The sequence below is a fragment of the Culex quinquefasciatus genome, chromosome 1, assembly GCF_015732765.1.
Source record: "Culex quinquefasciatus strain JHB chromosome 1, VPISU_Cqui_1.0_pri_paternal, whole genome shotgun sequence".
Taxonomy (NCBI): domain Eukaryota; kingdom Metazoa; phylum Arthropoda; class Insecta; order Diptera; family Culicidae; genus Culex; species Culex quinquefasciatus.
In genome coordinates this window covers 43,946,998-43,969,763 of record NC_051861.1, presented here as the reverse complement: position 1 = coordinate 43,969,763, position 22,766 = coordinate 43,946,998, and the positions used below count along the sequence as shown (strand labels likewise).

General features: G+C 39.8%; 1 protein-coding gene across 1 annotated transcript; it reads left to right on the top strand.

Moving 5' to 3' along the window:
• The first annotated feature begins 1,168 nt into the window (after window positions 1-1,168).
• On the top strand, window positions 1,169-22,510 carry LOC6033688. The gene is made up of 8 exons (XM_038250014.1): window positions 1,169-1,351; window positions 1,449-1,793; window positions 1,859-3,169; window positions 15,700-15,903; window positions 15,966-16,127; window positions 16,199-16,474; window positions 16,546-16,719; window positions 21,038-22,510. Exons 2-8 carry the CDS (start codon window positions 1,496-1,498, stop codon window positions 22,324-22,326), a joined length of 3,714 nt encoding a protein of 1,237 aa, XP_038105942.1. The 5' UTR covers window positions 1,169-1,351; window positions 1,449-1,495; the 3' UTR covers window positions 22,327-22,510.
• The last annotated feature ends 256 nt before the right edge of the window (window positions 22,511-22,766 follow it).

The following is a 22,766-nucleotide window of genomic DNA, read 5'->3' as shown; positions in this document are numbered from 1 at the left end:
ATAAAGTAATTATGTTTTAATGTATTTTATGTAAAATTTTACCGCAATGTACGTTTAAAAGCTAGTGTATGTTTTTGAGGTGTTTTTTTATCAATTTATTTGCAAAATAAACTACTATAGTTGGGATTATTAAGCACACATCGGGCTGATGATCTCATTTTTTAATGTTGTACTTTTATCACATGAAACGTTTAACGTTACTATACTGTGTAATTTGACTTTTACTACAGCAATTCTTATAACAAAAATTGAATTGAATATTCATAAAATCAATAACCCAAGCTAGCGGCCTTTAGCATCCCCCTGACCGGCTCACATCTCTTTTTTTATTGTCGCTCTGGCACCAAATCGACACTTTTTTTCTCCGCCTTTTTCTGTCAAGCTTACCCAGTTAACTCAATCGGAATTCTGAAACGGAATTCAATTCGAAACGTTTACGTATTTCGTTTCAAACGCAACAACCGATTCCATGTTGCGTTTGAAACGGAATACGTAAACGATTCGAATTGAATTCCGTTTCAGAATTCCGATTAAGTTGACTGGGTAATAGCATCAGCGCTTGCGTGATGTCGTTGGAGATTTTTGATGATGATGTTGACCATTTCTGCATGTAAACATAGTGCATATTTTATTTTGTTTTTTTTTTAATATTTAATAAACAAAAAAAGCTGGTTCATCCACCGACATACATTTTCGTCAATCAAAACAATATGGAGGAATTACAACAAAGTTGGCTTACACACTGATCGAGTAATACCAAATTAAGCTTGAAAGAAAAAGGCGGAGAGAAAAAGTGCGGCGAGAGTGGAATTCGCTCGATTCGGTTTAGTGCCAGATCTGGCTCGAGCGATAAAAATATCTCGATATCTGGAGTTTTTTTTGAAAAGGTCCAATTAACCAAATTTCCAGTTTTTGCTTTTTCGGTGTTTTTGAAACCGCCTTGAGTCAGGGGTATTTGAAAACACCCAAAAAGCAAAAATTAAAAATTTGGTTTATTGGACCTTTTCAAAAAAAAATACTCCAGATATGCTGCATGCAGATAAAAAACATTGCTGGAGAATGCTGTCAAGTAAATTTGGCAACACTGCTACAGGCATGCCTTCAAGCTTCAACTGACATTTTGCTGACTTTACGATTTTGTCATTTTCGAAAATAGGCCCTTTGCGATTGCAACGAGTTCGAGTCGGTTTTTCAATCTGTCACCAAGCGCTTGAAAAATTCAGTGCGGGAAATCGTTTTTCGTGTCTTTCCGGCGTTTTTCAACCCATTTCCTTTTGAAAAGTGGTTCTCAAACAGCAGCAGACCATCGTTTGTTAAATTCAACTCGATTTTAGTGGTTTCCGAGGCACAGGTAAGCGCAATCTTGAATGTTAAAAAGCGACTCCTCTTTCGACGTCATGATGGATGCCTTCATTTTGCTTTTTCTCTCCACACCTCCTTTCACCCAGCGCAAACTCGAACTTTTCTGCTGACGCCAGATTTTGACGGCGGCACAATGAACCGAAAGCAGCTCGTCTATGTGGAGAACGTTCCGCCGACGACCAAAGAGGAACAGCTGGTGCAGTACCTGGAAAAGACGGCCCCGGTGCTGCAGGTTTACTTCCTGAAGGAAAAGCAATGCACGAAGCGGTCCCTCGCGGCGTTTGTCAGGGTGGCCAGCGAAGCCGATGTGCCGCTGCTGTTGGCCCGGGACCAGCAAAACTTTCGCGGCAAGCGCCTCTTCATGTTGCCGACCGAAACGCCGCAGCAGTTCCAGGCTGAATTGACCATCATCGTGCGGAACATCCACCAGAGTGAGTTGCGCTTGCGGAGATGGAAGGTAAATTATGAACTTTTTTTTTTCTTCTATTTTTCTTAGAAATCAACGAAGAATCGCTGTTTGATCACTTTGAAGACTGCGGCAAGATAACGTGGTTGCAGGTTCGTACCGACGATTTTGCGTACATCGGCTTCGAGGACAAGACGGCTGTGCGTCACGCAATGGCCAAGAACAACATCCCGCTGAAGAACAGCCAGCTCAAGGTGCAGATTCTTACCCGGAACGTGGACATCATGATCGTGAATCTGGACACGCTGCCCAACCGGATGCCGGAGCTGTACCGTCAGCTGTGTCAACCGGTGGCACCTCGAGCCAACGCGGGTCAGCAGCCGGAACCGATGGATCAGGATCCTCCCCTGAACCAGTCACAGGTCCAAAGGCAAAGTCAGCAGCAGCAGCAACGTCCTCAGCAAAACCAACAGCAAGGTACGCTGGTTGATAAGCTGAAGGAGAAAGCCAACCAGTTGGCTGGAAAACAGCCACCATTCCAGCAGAACCAGAACCAAAATCAACAACAGCAACAGAAACAGCAGAATCCACAGCCGCAACGGAACCAAAACCAACAACAACAACAAAATCAGCAAAAACAACAGCAGCAGCAGCAGCAACAAAACCAACAAAGGCAACTGCAGCAACAACAAAACCAACAGAGACAACAGCAGCAACAACAACAGCAGAAGTTGCAGCAGCAACAAAATCAGCAAAAGCAACAACAACAACCTAAACCGCAACCCGTTCAGCCGGTCCAAGCCCCGAAGGCACCCGCCGTGACCAACGGTCAAGCGGCCAAGCCACCGCAACAGGCGCCGGTCGTCGAAACGATGGACTTTACGGCGGATGACTCAAACGACTTCCAAGCCGACGAAATGGCCACGGACGTGGAAATTGTCGAAGACACCGTAGAAATCGTCGATCTGGACCTGGACGAGGTGGAAATCGAGGAGGACACCTCGACGATCCCTCCGATCCCGTCAAAGTACACCCAAAAGCCAACGGATTACATGCGCGCTGTCAAGGCGTCCGAGCTGAACCTGATCGACGTCGAGCTAAAGAGCCCGGGCGATCGGTGCGCCGTGTGGGTGAACAACATCCAGCCGGAAACGCGCCGGCTGGACATTGCCAAGTACATGGAGCAGTTTGGCAACGTGGAGAGCTTCAAGGTTGGCACGTCGAAGGCTTGCTTCTTCACCAACTGGGCCAAGGTGATCTTCTGCGACGAGGAGAGTGCCGATCGGGCGGCCGAGTACTTTTTGCACCCGTTCCGTGGCCAGTACCTGTTTGTGCTGTCGTGCAAGAAGGCCGTCGACGAGGTGCCGGAGAAGTGCTTCGTGATTGACTATTTGTCCAAGTGTGAGTATATTTTTTTTGGGGATCATCCGCATCTTTTCCAACGAATACCGTGATTGGGTTGGGGCCAGTAAACAACCGAATGTTCCGGTTGAGACCCAAGGGTCGATGACAAATACACTTCTTTCGATATATAACTGGAAGCTTGCCATCGGCGACATAAACGCTCAAGTCGATCCGAAGAATAAGTTTGAACCGGTTATATGAAGGTATTTCCAGAAATGAAGCCAAACATAATGCTTGACAGGGGCGGGAGGGAGGGGTCCCGGATTTCTCTGGACGTAATATTAAACCCTAACGGCACAGAGTTTTTCGGAACTCATTTCAACCAGGTTTATTTTGTCAGGTTTTTGTCCAAGGCTCCAGATCCTATATCAATATCTGATCCAAAAAAAATGTTCCCCCAGGCAGTCTTATTACACCGACCAACAAAATTTCTGCGCAGACTCAGCTCGAGGGGAAGCATGAACTTTGAGGTTCCCAGAATCACGCTCACTTTGAATCTTTCAAAAATAGTTTGTCTAGGCCGAATGGTTTTTCTCCAAAGTTTGTATGGATAATTAGTGCTGCTCGGTTCTCCTACATATTGCATGCAATTTTGGGATTGTATACAAGAGCGACGAACCGCCCTAATTCTACATACAAACATACAATGCACGTGATTCTGAGGGCATCTCCAGCGCTGGGGTGCAAATCAAATTTGCACCCGGCTCATGAATACCGAGATCAAATTTGCCACCTTGAAAAAAACTCCGTCATCCCCACCGTTAGGGTAGCAAATTTGCCACCGAAACAAGCCCACTGCGGGGGGGCAAATATGGGTTTTTATCATTTTTTGCTCTCGTTTACCTTCAAAATCAATAATTATGTGTTGATTCATGCCTAGAAATGCTAAAAGTTTATTAAACTTTTTAATCCTATTGAAAATTCCAAAGAATTTCATTTTTCGAAAATGTCGAAAGCAGGGCTGCGGATTCGGGTCATATTTCAAACGACTCCGACTCCGGCTTTCTCAGATTAGCCGACTCCGACTCCGGCTCCGGCTTTCAACAAATGGTTGGCTCCGACTCCGGCCAACCAACTCTAGCCAACTCCGACTCCGACTCCAGCTTTCAACAAATGGTTGGCTCCGACTCCGACTCCATATATTTTTAAATGTTTCAAAAGTTAGTTAACTATTATCAGTTAATTATTTTTAAAACATTGATAAATAGGATTATTTAAATACTCTCTAAGCGTCATGTTTTTCTCAAGAAAAATAAGTTTAGTAAAAGTGAAGTAAAGTAATTAAACGGAAAAAAAGTTTCTTGGTTACAAATTTTATACGTTATGGAATCAGAAATCAAAAAATATCTTCAGTTTTAGAGGCATTTTGAGAAGAACAGTTTTGTAAGTAAATTTGGATTTATTGCTTAACCTCAAATTTGAAAATATTTTTTTCAAAGCTAATAAATTTAAATATTTAATTGTTATTTTTGAATGAATAAGTAAAAGAAGCCTGGCTTTAATGATCTATTGAACAATAAAGTTCAATTTGCTCACTTTCAGGCTGACATTTGTAAGAAGCACAGTGACAGGCCCCTTGTTTTTCAAATGACAAATTTAAACGAAACATTTTTTTTTGTTTTTTTTTTAAGACGTACATGGACATCACGCCATGGCTGAAGGATATTATTATTGCAATTAATGTATCTAAACAATTCCTTCGTGGAAAGGACGCTTAAGGTGAAATTTTAAAGGATCAGAAAAATGGCCGAAAAGGCTGCCGTCTTTTGACCTTAATTTCAATCAATGATTACAAACATAACCTTAGCCTCGACTGCCTGAGAACAACCTTGACCAGAATAATGGTTTTTTAAGCACTATTTTCCACCTACCTTTACCAAATGAAAACTCCAGGACCATATGTTCACCAATGATCGAATGCAGGATATTTTGTTAAGATTACTCACTTAAAAACGTTGGAAAGTCCTGAAATATTGCGCCAGTACAAATTTTCAATCGCTGGCTTCTTCTTCCCAAAAAAAATTGCCGTCTTCTTCACAAAAATTGGGCTCTTCATTATTTCACTGAAAACTCCGATAACCTCTCACTTAATGCACTTCATACCACTAAGCAAGTCCTATTTTGGCGAAAACTTGCAGGAACAGTAATTTTGGATACTTAAAAAACTTTATTTTCCTCGTAATTTGCCGAAACTTCCGAAACCCGAGCCTCCGAACCGAGCAAATTTTCGTTTTCTTCTTCTCTGTTCTTGCACAGCAAGCTGAAAATCATCATTTCTTTACAAATATTTTGAAAAGTCGTACCTAAAACCTAGTCAACTGCTTTAATTTCCTTTGTACAAGCCATTGCCAAACGTTCTTTGATCACGGCATAAAGGGTTGCCAGCAGCGTTCAGCTTTTAAATGTACAATAATACGAATATTATTTAATTTGTTCTGTTAAAATCCACTGAAAAGCAGCAGAATTTATTTATTCAATAAAACACAGAATATATTGAGTAAAAAAGTCACTTGGAGCAAAAATTTCAACCAAATTCAGAACAATCTAATTTGATATAATTTTGTTCGCCCTTGACTTGGCATCACTGCTTATTTCAGCCAATCAGGAGTCTTGATCTTTCTGACAAGTTGTTGTTGTTGCTTTGTTTGTTGATTTTGTTGAAGTGGTTCTGGCGGAGCGAATTTTTCTGGGTTCTTTTCCGGAACACAAATTCGGCAAAATACCGGATCTGGCCAATCGGTGGTGGAGTTTTGGCCGAAGTCGGTGGTAGCCTCGGGAAGCAGAATTGCATCGCACCAAGAGTGAGTATGGTGCGATTTCGATTCCGATTCGATTTTTATTATATTTTTTTCAGCAAATTACAATTGACGACTGGTGTCATTCCCGTATCAGTGCAGCCTGCCGGAACCGTTTCCGGGTCATCCGTGAAAAACGTCGCCTGCAGATTTGTAGTATGTGACCAAGAATGCGTTGGACGGAACGGACGGATCAGGATTCGGAGCGAGATGATAGTGGAGGGAAGAAGAGGTCCGGGAGAGGATCTTTGCCGACGGTCAGAGAAAGTGAATCTATAAGGAGTTCCAACCTACACCACCTGGCCTGGCCCGCGATCTACCCCAGGTGACCAAGTCAGACGGGTGTAAAAACGACGCCGGCGACTGCGGGTCGCAACGACCACGAACTCCCGCGCATCACCCACAACACCAGCCAACCCACAGCAGCAACGAGAACAACAACAAGCGTTAGTAGAGTGAGAAAGAAAAGTGCGCGAATCTAAGCCACGAGCGCTCTGGTCGACGAGGCACTGCCCCGATCCTGGTCCGGCTTCCAGCGTAGCTCACGACCGTTCATCTGGTCCGTAGGGAACCCTGAACCCGGGTTCCTGAGCCACTGGACCCGGTTGTGGCCGTGATCGAGACAACTCGACCTGTGGCCGGTTTGTAGGAGGTCCATCAACCCTCCGAGCCAAGGAACCGTCACCCACAACTGCCACGAACGCACGTCTCTGCAAGCTGATTGACCCTGACGGGCCCCGCTGATGAAAACCGCCCGATCAACCGCTCGGAGGCTAGTTAGCCGCGGCCGTGTTCCGGTTCTACCCCCCCCCCTCTTCCTTGGTTGTGCGTGAATTCTTTTAGCTGCGTGTGTCCAGCACCTCTCGGATCCGCCCTGCCACACCTACTGTTCACCCTACCCAGCTCGGTGACATCCGACGACGACGTCCCCTTTGAGCGCTGGCCTTGAGACGCAGGTCGACCTGGTTGGTCCCGCGTACGTGAGCGCGGACTGGGGATGGCTACCTCGGCAATCGGCCGCTCCCGCGAACTTGCCCTGTGATTTCCGGTTAGCCTGAATGCCCTCGACAACCCCTGAGCGCGATTCCTTAAACGCTGGTCGACCTGATTGGTCACACATTCGAGCTCAGGTGAGTCGTGCCCTCGCGTGTTCGTGATGGAAGCTGCGCAAACCGTCGGCGAACGGTCAAGAGTGAGAAGCTACTATTAACTTAAAATTAGATGTAAAAACTCAATTACACTCTTATATAAACATACACCTAGACGTTAAAATGAAAATTAAAAGCGCTGCGGCGCATTGTAGAGATAGTTGCGACTTTTTAGATCGGTCCGCAAGTAGATTTAGTTCGTCGGAGGGTCGTTGTGGAAGCGGGAGAACTAAGAGGGGTAACCCTTGTCGGGAATCCCGCATTTTAGCCTGTCCAGCTCGAAGTTTCTTGTTGTTGGGATCTGACGGTGACTCGGTGGCGAGTTGCCTTGGTATGGCCTGCCCTGAGGTCTCATGGCCGGGTCGGGCATCACATACCAGCACTTCCACGGCCCTTCCGGCCTAGCGCAGAAGTGGAAGTTGTACCCCAAAATCTCCTATCCAATTTCCGCCCGTTACAGCCTTCTATCGGATGGAGAAGTAAAACGTCCCGGCCTTAGTTGTTGTTAGGTCGTTAAGTCATTTCAGGTGTAGGAGTCGTCTCCCCCGTATAAGGACAATCAACACACCAAACCTAGCCTGCTCCGGTGGAATCGCTGGCGGCGGTTGGACTCGCAATCCAATGGTTGTCAGTTAAACTCCGGGGTGGATGGTTCCTTGGAGTAGAAAGAGGTTTGGGTGCCCTCCCCAATCAAGCCTTCGGACTCCAAGGTTCGAGCAGAAACTTGCAATAGAGACCACCTGTGGGTCGTTAAAGTGGATGGTTTGTTTTTGTTAGTCGGGATTACACCCCAACTGGGATTAAAATATTCTAACAAGTTGTATGTGCCATATTTAACGAATTATTTCCAGTAAAAATTTACAAGAAATTTTGACAATCAAAACTATGTGTGATTTCAGTTAGTAAACAAACTCTGTTAGTAGTGGTGTGTGCTGGTTTTACCAACACAAATATATTGCAAATGATTAATGATTTCAATGATGGATGAGAAAAAGAAGAATAAGAAGCCCAAAATAGATTTGGCCCGATTTCACCTTAAGATGTCCTTTTCAAATATCTGTGACATGGAAAATATTTTAACCTGGACATTAGCGTGGCTCACGGATATATGAAAAAGACAAAAGTGTTCAATTTCGAACGCCTCGACCGAAATTTTGTAGCATTATAACCGCAGAAGCTAGCCTGAAATTTTGAGCGCATTTTGTTAATGTTTAGTTGTTCCACTCTTAATCTGAAGTTATAAAGAAATTTCAATAAAGGAGAATGGGCAAATTTATATGGGAGCTGGTCCAAGGATGTACACGAACGGGACTAACTTTTTTCGAAAGATCTCGCCGAGACATGAAAAAAAGTCTTCTGGACCAACTCTCCAAACCCCGGGGTTCAAAAGTTACAAGTTGTTGAAGTTTGAGCATTTTGGGTTAAAATGTACAAAAAATCGTATTTTTGCTGTTTCTAAAATCATTCATAAAATCTCTGTTTCATTATGGATTTCGATTTTCTTGACTTCATTCGACGCGTATCAGCAAAAACTATGAGTTCTGATATGTCTTAGCATGATTGAAACATGATTTCTCTTGTTTTTATCCGTTTGATCCGTTTGTGCAAGAGGCATCCCATAGAAACAAGTCGAAACTTCAAGGTTTTGAAACCGGATCCGACCCAGACTGCTTCAGTGAGTATGGAAGGCTTCAGTGCAATGTTGTAACAACTTATTGGGATGGTCTGGGTCATCCGAGAACTCCTTGGAGTTAAGACCGGTGAGTCTACCGCCGTAACAAGTAAGATGTCGGCGGTTTTTGACCACGGATCATACCCGCATGGCTTCAGTGAGTATGGTAGACTACTATGCTGATGTGTTGGAGTGTCCTGGGTTCTCCTAGGACTCCCTGGAGTTAAGATCTGTGGGTCTACTACCGTAACAAGCAAAATGTCGACCGGTTTTGACAACGGAACATACCCGCATAGCTTCAGTGAGTGTGGTAGACTACTTTGCTAATGTGTTAGGATGTCCTGGGTCATCCAAGGACTCCCTGGAGTTATGATCTGTAGGTCTACGGCTGTTACAAGGACTCCCTTGAATGGTCCAGAACATCTCAACCTAACAGCAATACAGTCTGCCATACTCACTGAATCTTTGCGGTTATGATGCGCGGCTAAAAATCATCGACCATTTTCTTGTTACAGTGACCCAAATATCTAAACTCCAGGGAGTCCTAGCAGTCTACCAAACTGTCTGAAGCTATACGTGTATGTTCCGGGGTCAAAAATCGTCGACCTCTTGCTTGTTACGGCTGTAGCTCCACAGATCATAACTCCAGGGAGTCCTAGGAGAACCCAGGACACTCCAACACATCAGCATAGTAGTCTACCATACTCACTGAAGCCATGCGGGTATGATCCGTGGTCAAAAACCGCCGACATCTTACTTGTTACGGCGGTAGACTCACCGGTCTTAACTCCAAGGAGTTCTCGGATGACTCAGACCATCCCAATAAGTTGTTACAACATTGCACTGAAGCTTTCCATACTCACTGAAGCAGTCTGGGTCGGATCCGGTTTCAAAACCTTGAAGTTTCGACTTGTTTCTATGGGATGCCTCTTGCACAAACGGATCAAACGGATAAAAACAAGAGAAATCATGTTTCAATCATGCTAAGACATATCAGAACTCATAGTTTTTGCTGATACGCGTCGAATGAAGTCAAGAAAATCGAAATCCATAATGAAACAGAGATTTTATGAATGATTTTAGAAATAGCAAAAATACGATTTTTTGTACATTTTAACCCAAAATGCTCAAACTTCAACAACTTGTAACTTTTGAACCCCGGGGTTTGGAGAGTTGGTCCAGAAGACTTTTTTCATGTCTCGGCGAGATCTTTCGAAAAAAGTTAGTCCCGTTCGTGTACATCCTTGGACCAAATTTGCCCATTCTCCTTTAATTTATTTATTTTCAACTTTTTAAATCTTCTTCGAGAAAGTTTTCCTATGCCGTATGATTTTTTTCAGAATAGAGGTTTCTTATAGGTTTTGATCCGGGGAACAACTTTGTAGAACATCGCAAAGCGCTAGGAATTAATCCCGGAAAGATACAGACAATTTTTTAGAGAACGTTGAATTTTGTTTCCGTACTCCAAAAAATATCCTGTATCTTTTCGGGATCAATTACTAGCGCTTTGCGATGTTCTACAAAGTTGTTCCCCGGATCAAAAACTATAAGAAACCTGAGAATAGGAAATTTTGATTGGGTTTTGGGAAAATTTGTCTATGAAGAGGTTAAAAGTGAAAATTTCCCATAGTAAATTTTTAGAAGTTCTATACTAACTTCAGGTCAATGGTGGAAGTACTAAACCTTAACCAAATACGCTCAAAATTTCAGGTTATGTTCTGGGGCCATATTGCTACAAAATTCCGGTCGAGGCGTTCGAAATTGAACACTTTTGTCTTTTTCATATATCCGTGAGCCACGCTACTGGACATTTTTAATTTATTTTAATTTTAAAATTTTATATTCATTAAAAAGGAGGTTCACGATACTTCGTGAAACCTAAAAAGAAGCTTTATGAATGATCTTGCGCCTCCATCAAAATATATGAAAAAACTTAAAATATAATAAAAAACGAATATCCACAAGTAAAATATTTTCTAGGTCACAAATATTTTATTTTGTTAAGGTACATTGATTTGCAAATATTATCCGTCATAATGGCGTGGGACATACAGTATGAGAAAATTCGTACCAGTTGATAATATTTTGATTCTGTTTTTTTATTTATAATATTTGAAAAATAAATGAAAATCCTATATTTTGTTCTATACATTTTTTAATACTTTATTTTTGTACTGAATTCTTGAGATTTGTTCAACGATAATTTGCAACGATATCAAAATAGTTTACCTAAAATCAACATCAACAATCAATGATTATTTCAAAATTTGTTGCAACACTTTGATTTTCTTGTACTCATAGTGTAATAACCCAATTAGAGCTTTTCAATCACAATAAAAAGCTTCAATAACATAATGGCATCTGATAAATCAATTAAAAATAAAAGATATTTTTAAATTAAGCTGTTCTATAGGAAATACTGGACAATAAAAAAAAACATATTTTTTGTTGAATTTGAGATAACTCCGGCTCCGACTCCGACTCCAGGTAATCAGAAATCTTCGGCTCCGACTCCGACTCCAGCTCATAAAATTTAGCCGACTCCGGCTCCGCCTCCGACTCCAGCTGCTCGAGTTTTGACGACTCCGACTCCGACACCAGGTCGCCAAAAAGACCCGACTCCACCGACTCCGGCTCCGACTCCGACTCCACAGCCCTGGTCGAAAGTTAAACCATTTGCTACCCGATTTGATTCCCACCAAATTTGCTCTCGAGTTTGCCCCCGAGTCTCCCACCGCGCGTAGCAAAGCAGGTATCAAATTTGATCTCAAGTTCATCTGTAGAAGAAAAATATGTGTCGGTACCTGTCGGGTACTCATTTTCTGATACCCGACAAGTACCGGCAAGCCGGGGGCAAAGTTTTGAATGCGTGTTTCGGAGATTTTTGTATGTCTGGTCTTGTGGGTGATTCGAAAATTCAAAATTCAAAAATTCAAAAATTTAAAAATTCAAAAATTTTAAAATTCCAAAATTCAAAAATTCAAAAGTTCAAAAATTTAAAAATTCAAAAATTTAAAAATTCTAAAATTCTAAAAATTCAAAAATTTAAAAATTTTAAAATTCAAAAATATATATTTTTTTAATTTTTTTGAAATTTTTTAAAATTTTTGAAATTTTTGAAATTTTCGAATGTTTTGAAATGTTTTAAATTTTTTAAATTTTTTAATTTTTTTTTAAATTTTTGAAATTTTTTAAATTTTTTAAATTTTTTTAAATTTTTAAATTTTTAAATTTTGAAATTTTGAAATTTTGAAATTTTGAAATTTTGAAATTTTGAAATTTTGAAATTTTGAAATTTTGAAATTTTGAAATTTTGAAATTTTAAAATTTTGAAATTTTGAAATTTTGAAATTTTGAAATTTTGAAATTTTGAAATTTTGAAATTTTGAAATTTTGAAATTTTAAAATTTTAAAATTTTAAAATTTTGAAATTTTGAAATTTTGAAATTTTAAATTTTTGAAATTTTGAAATTTTGAAATTTTAAAATTTTGAAATTTTGAAATTTTGAAATTTTAAAATTTTGAAATTTTTAATTTTGAAATTTTTTAATTTTTAAAATTTTGAAATTTTGAAATTTTAAAATTTTGAAATTTTTAAAATTTTTAAAATTTGTGAAATTTTTGAAATTTTAAATTTTTTAAAATTTAAAAAAAATTGATTTTTTTAAAATTTTTAAAATTTTTGAAACTTTTGAAATTTTTAAAATTTTTGAAATTTTTGAAATTTTTAAAATTTTTGAAATTTTTAAAATTTTTAAAATTTGTGAAATTTTTGAAATTTTAATTTTTTTAAAATTTAAAAAAAAATTGAATTTTTTAAAATTTTTAAAATTTTTGAAACTTTTGAAATTTTTAAAATTTTTGAAATTTTTGAAATTTTGATTTTTTTTTTAAATTTTTGATATTTTTGAAATTTTTGAAATTTTTGAAAGTTTTCAAAAAAATTTCCGTGCTTGATACGATTTTTCCGTGCATAATTCCATTTGATGCGGTAGCAAACAGGCTGAATACCGGGTAGCAAAGTGAAATCCCGAAGAACTGAGAGCAAATTTGCTACCGCGACAGGTACCGCGATGGGGTTGACGTCGGGTGCAAATTAGCTTTGCTTCGATGTTTGCACCCAGCGCTGGAGATGCACTGAGGGACCCCAAACTTTCATTGGTTCCAGTGTGTGAAGTCATTGTTTTGTAGAAAATATGTACTCCTGGAGAGATTCAAAGTTTGTTTACATCCGCAATAAAAAAGTGTTCCGAATGTGTGGATTTCAAGGGTCAGTGTTTTTCTTTGAAAACTTGATATAAAACGTAAAAATATACAGCTGGTCAATACATCAATCGAAAGATCGCAAGAAAAACTTTCACATGCAGGTGAAAGCAAGTAATTATGTTCAATTATCGATTTTCTATAATTTTTCTAACATTGGCCGATCTGTAAACTGTTCCGAATATTAGGGATAACTGTATTTAAAATTCTATAAACAACACTTAAATTAATTCATTATATTTTTTTCTCGCCTCTAGGCTTTTTTTTCTGTAGATCAGGAGTGCTCAAAGTTTTTGGAGGCCGGGCCAAATTTTAAGCTCAAATGAGCTTGCGGGCCAAATTCGCAAATAGGAAATTTATAAAAAATGAAATTGGGATATTTTTATTTTAAAGACTAGAAAATATAATTTAATTTTTTAATTTCTGTTTTTTTTTTAATAATAATAGAAAAGGACTGAATGTACATGAGTTTTCAATAAAAAACGAAGGTGACTTTATAGCTGTCGGCCACCATTGCTAGTACCAACCACTAGTGTCTTCCTTTTTATCTACAAGGACTTCGCCGCCCTGAGCTCCTAAGTGTATGAAAGTATGGCACGGAGCGACGGCGCCGAATACCCATATTTACACAAAGAATTTTAGAGCGCCCGCCGCGGGATTCGAACCGGCGACCTCTGGATTGTGAGTCCAGTGCGCGGTCCAATTGACCCACACGGGCGGGACTTCAATAACATTGTAAAATTTTGTTTTTATATTTCAAAAATAATGACATGCAATCTAAATAATTTATGTAACGACGTAATTTTATCTATAAACTAAGTGTGACTGAAATTGAACACTTCAATGAAACAATTCAAGAAAAGTTAAATTACGATCATTTTTTTAGTAGATTTGGGAAAAAACATTTTAGTGAACAAATATTTATTTATCGAAAATTCACCAAAATTCATGTTATTTTTTCATTAACCCGAACATGATCAAATGATTCTAAACGTAGAGAAATGCATTTTCAAATGATTTCAGCGGATTGAATTTAAATTTCCATTGATTTTATAGTTTTTTGAAGAAATATATTTGCCCCTAATATTTTGAGCCAATTTTTTTTTAATGGGTGGAGGGGAGGGTTGATCAACAAAAGCTGTGTAAAATATTTGCAACAGCCTTATTGCTCCAATTTTAACATTTTGTCTGGCTGAATCAGATGGTAGTCAATCAGATTCGTTATTCAAGAAAAGGTTTCTAAGTGCAAAGTAAGTTTGAGGGTCAATTTATAAGAGGGTCATTATTATAATACTTATATTTTTGCAATTATTAAAAATTGCAATTATAAAAGTTTTAACGATATTTACTTGTTTCACTCATTGAAGCGTGTGAAATAGTTTAAATTATTAAGATTTTTGAACGTAATATTTGTGTCTTAAAATGGGGATCGAAATATTGATAAATCATTAGTTTTTATTAAAAAAGATAAGCAAAAAAAGTTAGAAAAAAATCCTTAATTTTGGAAAAGTATAAGATCATTTTACAAGTCTGGAGTTTTTTTTTTTTTTTTTTTTTTTTAGGTCAGTTTTTGCTTTTTGGGTGTTTTTGAAACCGCCTTGAGTCAGGGGTATTGAAAAATACCCAAAAAGCAAAAACTCAAAATTTGGTTTATTGGACCTTTAAAAAAAAACTCCAAAAGTGGTCAACGGGCCATTTCACACGATCATTCAAAATGGGTCTGCGGGCCACATTTGGCCCGCGGGCCATACTTTGACCACCTTAACCTTAGCTGATTTGGCTCAAATTCAGATTTTACAAAATTTTCAACTTTTCCTGTCACCCTAATTTAGATTTGTGCAAGAAAACTAATAATGCAAAAAGTGCTCACAAAATTTCAGCCAGTTGAAAAAAACAAATAAAGTGCTAATTCTTGGAAAACCGCTCCTCCTGAATTCATACGAGCTTTCTCCGAAGCTTTCTGGAAATTGGCGGTTTTGCGAGTGCGAGTTTGTTTGTTTGTCATAGTCTAATAGCTTCTTAATGCAACTTTGTGAAAACTATCATAACTAATGAAATAATAAACAAAATATCTGTTCCAATTGTATGCATTTTAAAACTCGCATCAGATTAAAAAATCACTGTAATTTGATGTTAAAACTGTTCCTCTTGGTCTTGGGAGAAAACCAGGAAATAACCGGAAATTTGCAAATTAAAACCTGCTAAATTTTGAGAAGGCGATTTTTGCCAGTTTCTTCTTTCTGGCCTTTTTTTACATACCCTGTACTTTTTATTGCAAATGCAATCACTATTCTTGAAATTTTCTTCAGTCCATCACCTTTATAGCAAATTTCAAAATGAGATTTTCCGATACTAAACAATAATAAGAACCGTGAAACAACATTTCTGTGAGAAAGCGTTATTTAATTACGAAACGCAACCCACACCTTCTTTTGAAGCATTTCCCACTTGGGGCGTAACGTAACTGTCTTAAGCTGTCTTGAAAAAACCTATTATTTTGAAGGCAAAATTAGCAAAAACTCCTTTATTCTGCTGTTCGTAAGCCTGTTTCTTGGCCCCTTTTCTTTGGATGTTCGTACTGGCCCCTCAAGAGAAGCAACCCAGGTGGCGTCATCCAACACGCCTCTGACTTATTTTTTTTTCCTGCAGACATCACCTACGAGGACGTTGTGCGCGCGTTCAAACCCGTCGGAGAGGTGTTCTACATGGTTCGGCTGTACAACAACACGTCCAAGGTGCGCATCTTTTTCGTGAAGACCGTTAGCGCGGCCAAGGTGCTCGCCATCAAGACGGTCGACGGATGCGCCATCAAGGTGGAGACGTTCCAGAAGGATATGGACCTGAAGATTCCGAGTGAGTATTTCTTGTTTGCGGCGCCCAGGGTTGATGTTCCTAAGCTAACGTTATAATTTCAGAGGCCAAGATGCTGCAGTACAAGGAGTCGCGGGACATCATCACCAGCAAGAAGGCGGCACGCATCGCTAAAATCTACGACGTAGCCAAGCAGGAAGCCCACGACCGCACAAACAACCGGCCCGGATACGTCAACCCGGATGTGAAGAAAAATCCCGTTGAGAGTAAGACCAACCGCATAGCGTTCCGCGTACTTGCCCAATAACTGACGACATGTGTTATTCTCTTCCCGCAGTCATCATCCACAACGTGTCGAAAAGCGTCAACGATGCTCGCATCACCGAATTTCTCAAGCCGGTCGGCGTTCCGACCGGCATTCGCCGCGTTCCGGAACCGTTCGACGACCTGGCCGAGCAGGTGTTTGTCGGGTTTAGTACGCTCTCGAAGGCACTGACCGCGGCGCAAATGTCCATCACGGAGACGCTGGGTGGCTTCACGCCGTTCGTGTTTGCCGCCTGGACGGTGCCCGCGATGAAGGACGACAACACGGTCAAGTTGCGGTTCGAGGCGGGTAGGTTGACGGATGGGAGGGTCTTGACTGTTGTGCTAGTCACGGTAACGATTGTGTTTTCTTCCATCCAGGATCCAACCCGACCATTCAAAGCATCCACGACGGAATGGCCGTTTACGGGGCGGTGCGTTACGTGGGCAAGACTGCCGCCGATCAGGCCATTGTCGTGTTCAAGTGGCTCAATCAAGGCGTGCAAAAGGCCACCGAGGTCCAGCAGATTGGCACCGTGAAGGTGGTCAGTGCAGGTAAGTTTCGACGGGGTTTGTTGTTTCAGGCTTGTGAAGGTCTCCGATTTGAGAAGGCGTCACTGGAAGAAGCACGAATTTCTGCATTTCTGTTACTATCTACGAATCAAATCAACATTTGCCAGAGTGAATTTACTGATAAAAGTTTATTTTTAATAACCGTCTTGATTTTTAGATCAAGAGGTTACTATTATATTAAAAAAAACTTGTCTAATTTGGATTAGCTTGAAAAGTGCCAAATCTGCCAAATGATAACAGTCACAATGAAATTAACAAATCTTGTTCCGAAAAAAAAGTTTAAGAAAATTTCATAAAGTATCAAGAACCTATAAAGAAAGTATATTTTAGGTAGTGACAGTTTTGAAGAAATCTAAAACTCGATTTCAGCCGTTATATAGCTATTTGGTCGTCTGATGACCAAAACTAATTCCAGTCATGGCGTAAACAGGTAAGTGCTACATCAGTTTTCTCTCAAACTTTAGCTACGCTTCTCCTGTCATCCTGATGACAGAAAAGTCACGATTCTCAACAAGCCAGTACCGCATCTTTGACAACTCACCAGAAGCAATCGAAGCAACCTTGCGTACTTCACCATGTACTCAATCTGTTACTCGATTGAAGCAAGAAGCAACAGTTTGCGACAAGGTTTTCTGGAAGCGATACCGAATCCCTACGCACCGTTTAGCTGATTTAGAGTGGTCTGAAGAACTTGTCAACCTGAACCTGAACATCCTCATAAATCGGAAGCGGAATAAGTCCGCCGAGAACACCGGAGCTTTCGTCGGAGAAGGAAAAGTAGAGCTAAATCTGCTCAATAACAAAAAGTTCAGCCCGCTAGCGGAAAACAATAGGTCTATTCCCGTACTGCAGAATTCTGCAATTCTGCACAAAAACGGCAGCAGAGCGTTTCCGTACTTTTCTGCAACAAAAGTAACTTTTCTCTCAGGTAGAACTTCTGCAGTGAGAGAGGTAGAAGTTGCAGCAAAACCGTTCCCGTACTTTTCTGCAAGCTCTCTCTTCTCTTTCTTGTTGAAAAGTTACTGCAATTTGGTGTGATGGATGTTGAGTACACGCTTACATAAAAGTTGCAAGTTGGGTGAAATTATGCATTTTATTATTAGTTGCAATAAATTTTATGTTTTATTATTACTAAATTGAAGTAGTTTTTTGAAGGGACGTTTGTATATTTTGAATTAATGGATTTTGGGGTAGTTTTTTTAAATGTCTGTTTTTATTGAGAACGATTTCAGGCTTAGTTCATTATCATATAGCGATTTTTTTAGTGTTAATATTTTAACTTGACAAAAAAAAAGATAACTAAAGTCAGTATAAGGCTTTCTAGGCCCAGTGAAAAAAATATAATTTAACTCAAAAATTACGAACTCCTCGTCACAGTGTTCTGATGCAAACAATGATCGAGCTGTAGCTGTCACAGCCCTGCGAAGTATGTTGGCTGACATATCGGGCAGTCAGTCAAATAAACCAGCTAGAAGTCGCTTGACAAAAAAAAAATTGCTAGAAAGAGATAGGAAACCTGATGCAAACAAAAGTCCAGCTGTCATGTAAACATACTTTGAATGTGTTGGTAAATTTCTGACTAGAAAGCCTTATTACAGCACGGCTAATACCTCAACCAAAAAAATGTATTATACAAACTGTTTTAAAAAACTTTTAAAAGACACATTTCTTTTGTGTTTAATAATTTCAAATAAATATTTGTTTAGGAATAATTTTTGATCTTCAATTGTTTTTGAATAGGCTAAATATGTGTGTTTAAATAATAAGTAAATTTAATTGGCAAATAATACATTGTACCTTAAACGGTACTACCAATTTGTATTCTTATATGAACCAAAAAATTCGATGTAGTTTTGTCGAATTCTTCTATTTTAAGAAATTTAAATTCTAAAATTCGGAAATTTTTAAATGCTGCCATCTTGAATCATAAAAAGTACAATTTTTATTGGAGTCATATTTTAGGTTAGAAGCTCAGATTAGAGGTTTTAGAGGTTGGAAATTTTAACAAGTTCTTCGGAAAATAGAGTACTAATCTCGGTACTAACTGTTTCTATTTTTTGAATATTTGAATTTTAAAATTTTTGATTCACAGAATTTTAAAACTTTTGATTCACAGAATTTTAAAACTTTACTTATTTTTGAAATTTTTTAGTATCTTTAATTTTCTTTTAATTGTAGCTTTTGAATTTTTGGTGTTCTGAACTCTGAAGTATTCAAACTTTTGATTTTTTTATTTAGAATTTCCAAATTTAAGAATTCTTAAGTTTAGGAACTTTTAAGTTGAAACCCTTTATTTTTGTTTTATTTTGAATTTTTAAAATTATGATTTTTTTGATATTTTAAACATTTTGATATATTTAATTTTTAATTATTTGTATTTTTCAAGCTTTGAACGAGGCTTTGAATTTGTGTTTTATTTATTTTTCTGATATAAATAGGAGCATTTTTAAATTTCTCAGATATCAGATTTTTTTTAAGTTTCTCAATTTGAAAATATAAGTTTTTTTTGTAAATATTTTTAATCATGAATTTCTAAATGTCAATGTTCATGTGTAAAACGTACCTGCATCTCTCACTATTTTTACCTAATGTAAAAGTTTTGAATAATTTCTAATGTATAATTTCATCCTAAGCATAATTAATTTCTAGTTACCAAATAAATGGTACATGCTTGATCTTTCAAATAAAATGTTGAGTTGAATAAAAATAATGCCCCCGTTCTAGAGGTAAACTCCTTTCAATTACTATTTTCTCAATCCCTTTATTTTAATGTTTTGAAATAATTATAAAACCTTAATACCCAGTTTGAGTAAATCTACTCAACTGTGTACAATATTGCAGAAAAAGTACTGGAACGCGCTACCCAGGCAAAATTTTTGCTGCTTCTCTTCTTGCAGAACTTCTGCAAAAGAGAGAGATGAAGAGAGCGAGCTGAAAAGTACGGGAACGTGCTGCAAAAAAGTGACTTTTGCTGGCTGCAGAATTCTGCAGAAGCTGCAGAAATTCTGCAATTCTGCAAGTACGGGAATAGACCTAATAACAACAACAATGCAAACCCAGCAGAAGGAGGGAACGCCCCGGCGGTTCCAACGCCCAGTCAGTCACGGCTTTTTACAATCTCTTGAGAATTAGTTTCGCGCCGATTTACAAACTAACCCGATTTGGAACCAAGGTGGCCTGCTTCCCTGTCAAAATTTTTGACAAGTTTCGATAGCTCCTGAAGAAAAACAAGATGGATTTCTACACCCATGAACGACGGAGCGAACGATCTGACCGGGTAGCTGATTGCGGTTTACCTGAACTGAAACCGGTAGAAGTCAAGTGTCTGCTGAAGAGGATTCCCTTCTCCCAAGGCGAAATCTCGACTCCAAAGGCGGAAGGCGAGGAGGTTACTCTACAGCTCGGAAGAACTGTGGAGATTCTCCCTGGTATCTACATTGGAAAGAAGTTAATAAAAATAACTAAGAGAGACATTTTTTAGTAACCTTGTTCGTTTTTGCCTAAGGACTTAGTCATCTAGGTCTTTTCTTTAATTTTCCGTTTTTCTTGTCACCCAAATAAACATTTACATATTTTTCACAGTTATTTCGACGCATTCCTATATTTTTACATGTTATCATGAAATGTTTTAGTAAAGGTGCTTCAAAATTCCTTCAGAATAGTTAGAAAGAAAAAAACAACACGTTATCTACTTTCAAATTCACATTTTTTTAAACTTTTCTTTGCTTACCTTTCAATGAAAAAGTTCCACTCGGCTAGTACAATCTAAAGTTAGATTTATGACCCTTCACTGCAAAGCCTATTGAAAAGTTCTCAGCCGAAAGGTTTTCCAAATCTCCTAACTACAGATAAAATGTGTCGTGAAACTCAAATGTCAAACCCAAATTAAATTATAAAATATGCATTTATTCAATGAAACTTTCATCAGTTTAATTCACTCTGGCTACAAGTTTGACTAACAATTCTGTTGTTTGAAAACATTTTCCTTACATAATCTTCCATTTAAGATGTGTGAGGAGATTTTATTAGCTGTACAATCTTTAGCAAGATCTAAATTTCTGTATTTCAAAGCGTTCTCTTTCCTTTGTATAAGAGAGTACTTTTGATCTCAACTTCTTTCCCTCCAACACCACAACAACCGATGGCTTCCACTTGAATTCGGCAATGTTAGCTTAAAAGGCAGTTGCCAAACTCGATGTGTGATAACCAGAAGATCCTCGATACAACAAGCACAACGGCTCCAGTACGTCTCACCGGGCGTATATTTTACTTTACAACCCTTTTACGCGATTCGTTACAGAGAAATTCAGCTCGAATTCGTTTACCGGCGCCTCGAAGCCAGAGGAGAATACAATCGTAATCGACGACGATGATGAAGTTGTGGTCGTTACGAGCGACGTTCCGGCCAACAAGGGGAAGGCCAATCAAGACAACGCGAAACCGAAACCGGCCAATAACAACCAAAAGCGTCAACAGAACCAGCCACAAAATCAGCAGCGTCAACAGAACCAGCCCCAAAATCAGCAAAGACAGCAGCGTCCGCAGCAGCAGTTCCAAAACCAGAGGGAACCGTCGCCGTCGCAGGAACTTCGACAGATGTTTAACCGACCGAACCGAAACTTCCAGAACCAGAACAGTACCCAGCAACAGTTTCAGCAACGTGCTCAACAGTTCCGTATGCAACAGCAGCAACAAGAACAGCAAATGCAGCAGCGCCAACCGACCAACCCGTGGCAAGTGCCGGATCCCCAGATTCGTCCGTTCATTCATGAAAATCCTCGCGAACAGTTTATGCGACCCAACCAAAACAACCAGTTCAGACAGAACAACTTCAACAACCAGTTTGATCGCTTTGGACCGGGCGGCGGCGGCGGCAATCAGTACGGCGGACCGAATGACATGTTCAACCGCGAGCGTCCCCATCCGATGGACAACATGGACGACTATGGTATGAGACGCGACAACTTTAACCGTGGCCAGCCGATGTTTGTCGACGATCCGCCGCTGGATCGCTTCCAGGAGCCGATTCCGCCATGGCGCCAGCGTTCCCCGTTCGGGCAGCAACAGCCGATGTTTAACCGTCGTGACGATGACGATGAGCTTGGCAACATCCCGTCGAACATCCCGGAGGAAGATCTGGACGAGTACATTATGCGCAAGCAGGAGATGATCAAGCGTCGCCTGGAACAGCTGGACAAACAGCTGATCTGCTCGGTGGAGAGTTCCCGCCAGCACGATATGGACATGCCGCCACGACGTGGTGGAGGTGGTCGCGGTGGTGCCACCGTCATCAGCCACACCGGCGATGTCCACTTTGTGCCGAATCCGGCCGCGGCGGCCCGCGCTCGCAACAACAACCCACGTGGACGGAACAACCAGGGTGGTGCCGGTCGTCCGAACCGCCCGAATGATCCAAAGGGTGGAGCTAACGCTAATCGCAGCACCTACCGTAACCGCAATCCGTTCGACGACGTTGAGATTGTGCCGATCATTCGGGACCGCGATGGGTCGCCGTCACCCAAGCGTAACCGTGAGGCGGGGCAAAAGGAAGATAACTTTGCTGACCGCTTCAACGCTGCATGGAGCTAAATGCTCAGCGCTAAGGCGGCGGTCACTTATCTTGATTAATATTTACTAGAATTACATTGCTATTTCCCGTACTCCCCAAGTGGAGAGTACACATTTTTTCAACGATTGACATAATTTGCAAGTGACACTAAGGTGTATCGTATCCAGACTAAAGTAACTTGAATAAACGTATTACTAGTGCAAAGAAGCTCTATTTTGCATCACCGAAAGAAATTATGGTAAGATCATGCGTAATGTCAGAGCTAATAACTCCGACATGGCCGCTTGAAGTTTTGTCTTTATCTTTTGCTAGGAATTTACGCAAGCAAAGCCCCAAGAAAACGATCTTCAGACGATGCCATCTTCTTGCCATGTTTTCCTTCCAAAACATTCTCCTTTTCTACTCCGACTTCTGAAAATCTCAACGGGACCCTTAGATGACAGTTTTCGTGAGTTGCGCG

What these genes read in the sequence shown, in the direction of transcription:
- LOC6033688 (XM_038250014.1), top strand. Translation starts at nt 1,496, where the DNA reads ATGAACCGAAAGCAGCTCGTCTATGTGGAGAACGTTCCGCCGACGACC. An exon ending in CAAGTTGCGGTTCGAGGCGG is followed by an intron (nt 16,475 to 16,545) that starts GTAGGTTGACGG and finishes TCTTCCATCCAG; the next exon opens with GATCCAACCCGACCATTCAA. An exon ending in CGTGAAGGTGGTCAGTGCAG is followed by an intron (nt 16,720 to 21,037) that starts GTAAGTTTCGAC and finishes GATTCGTTACAG; the next exon opens with AGAAATTCAGCTCGAATTCG.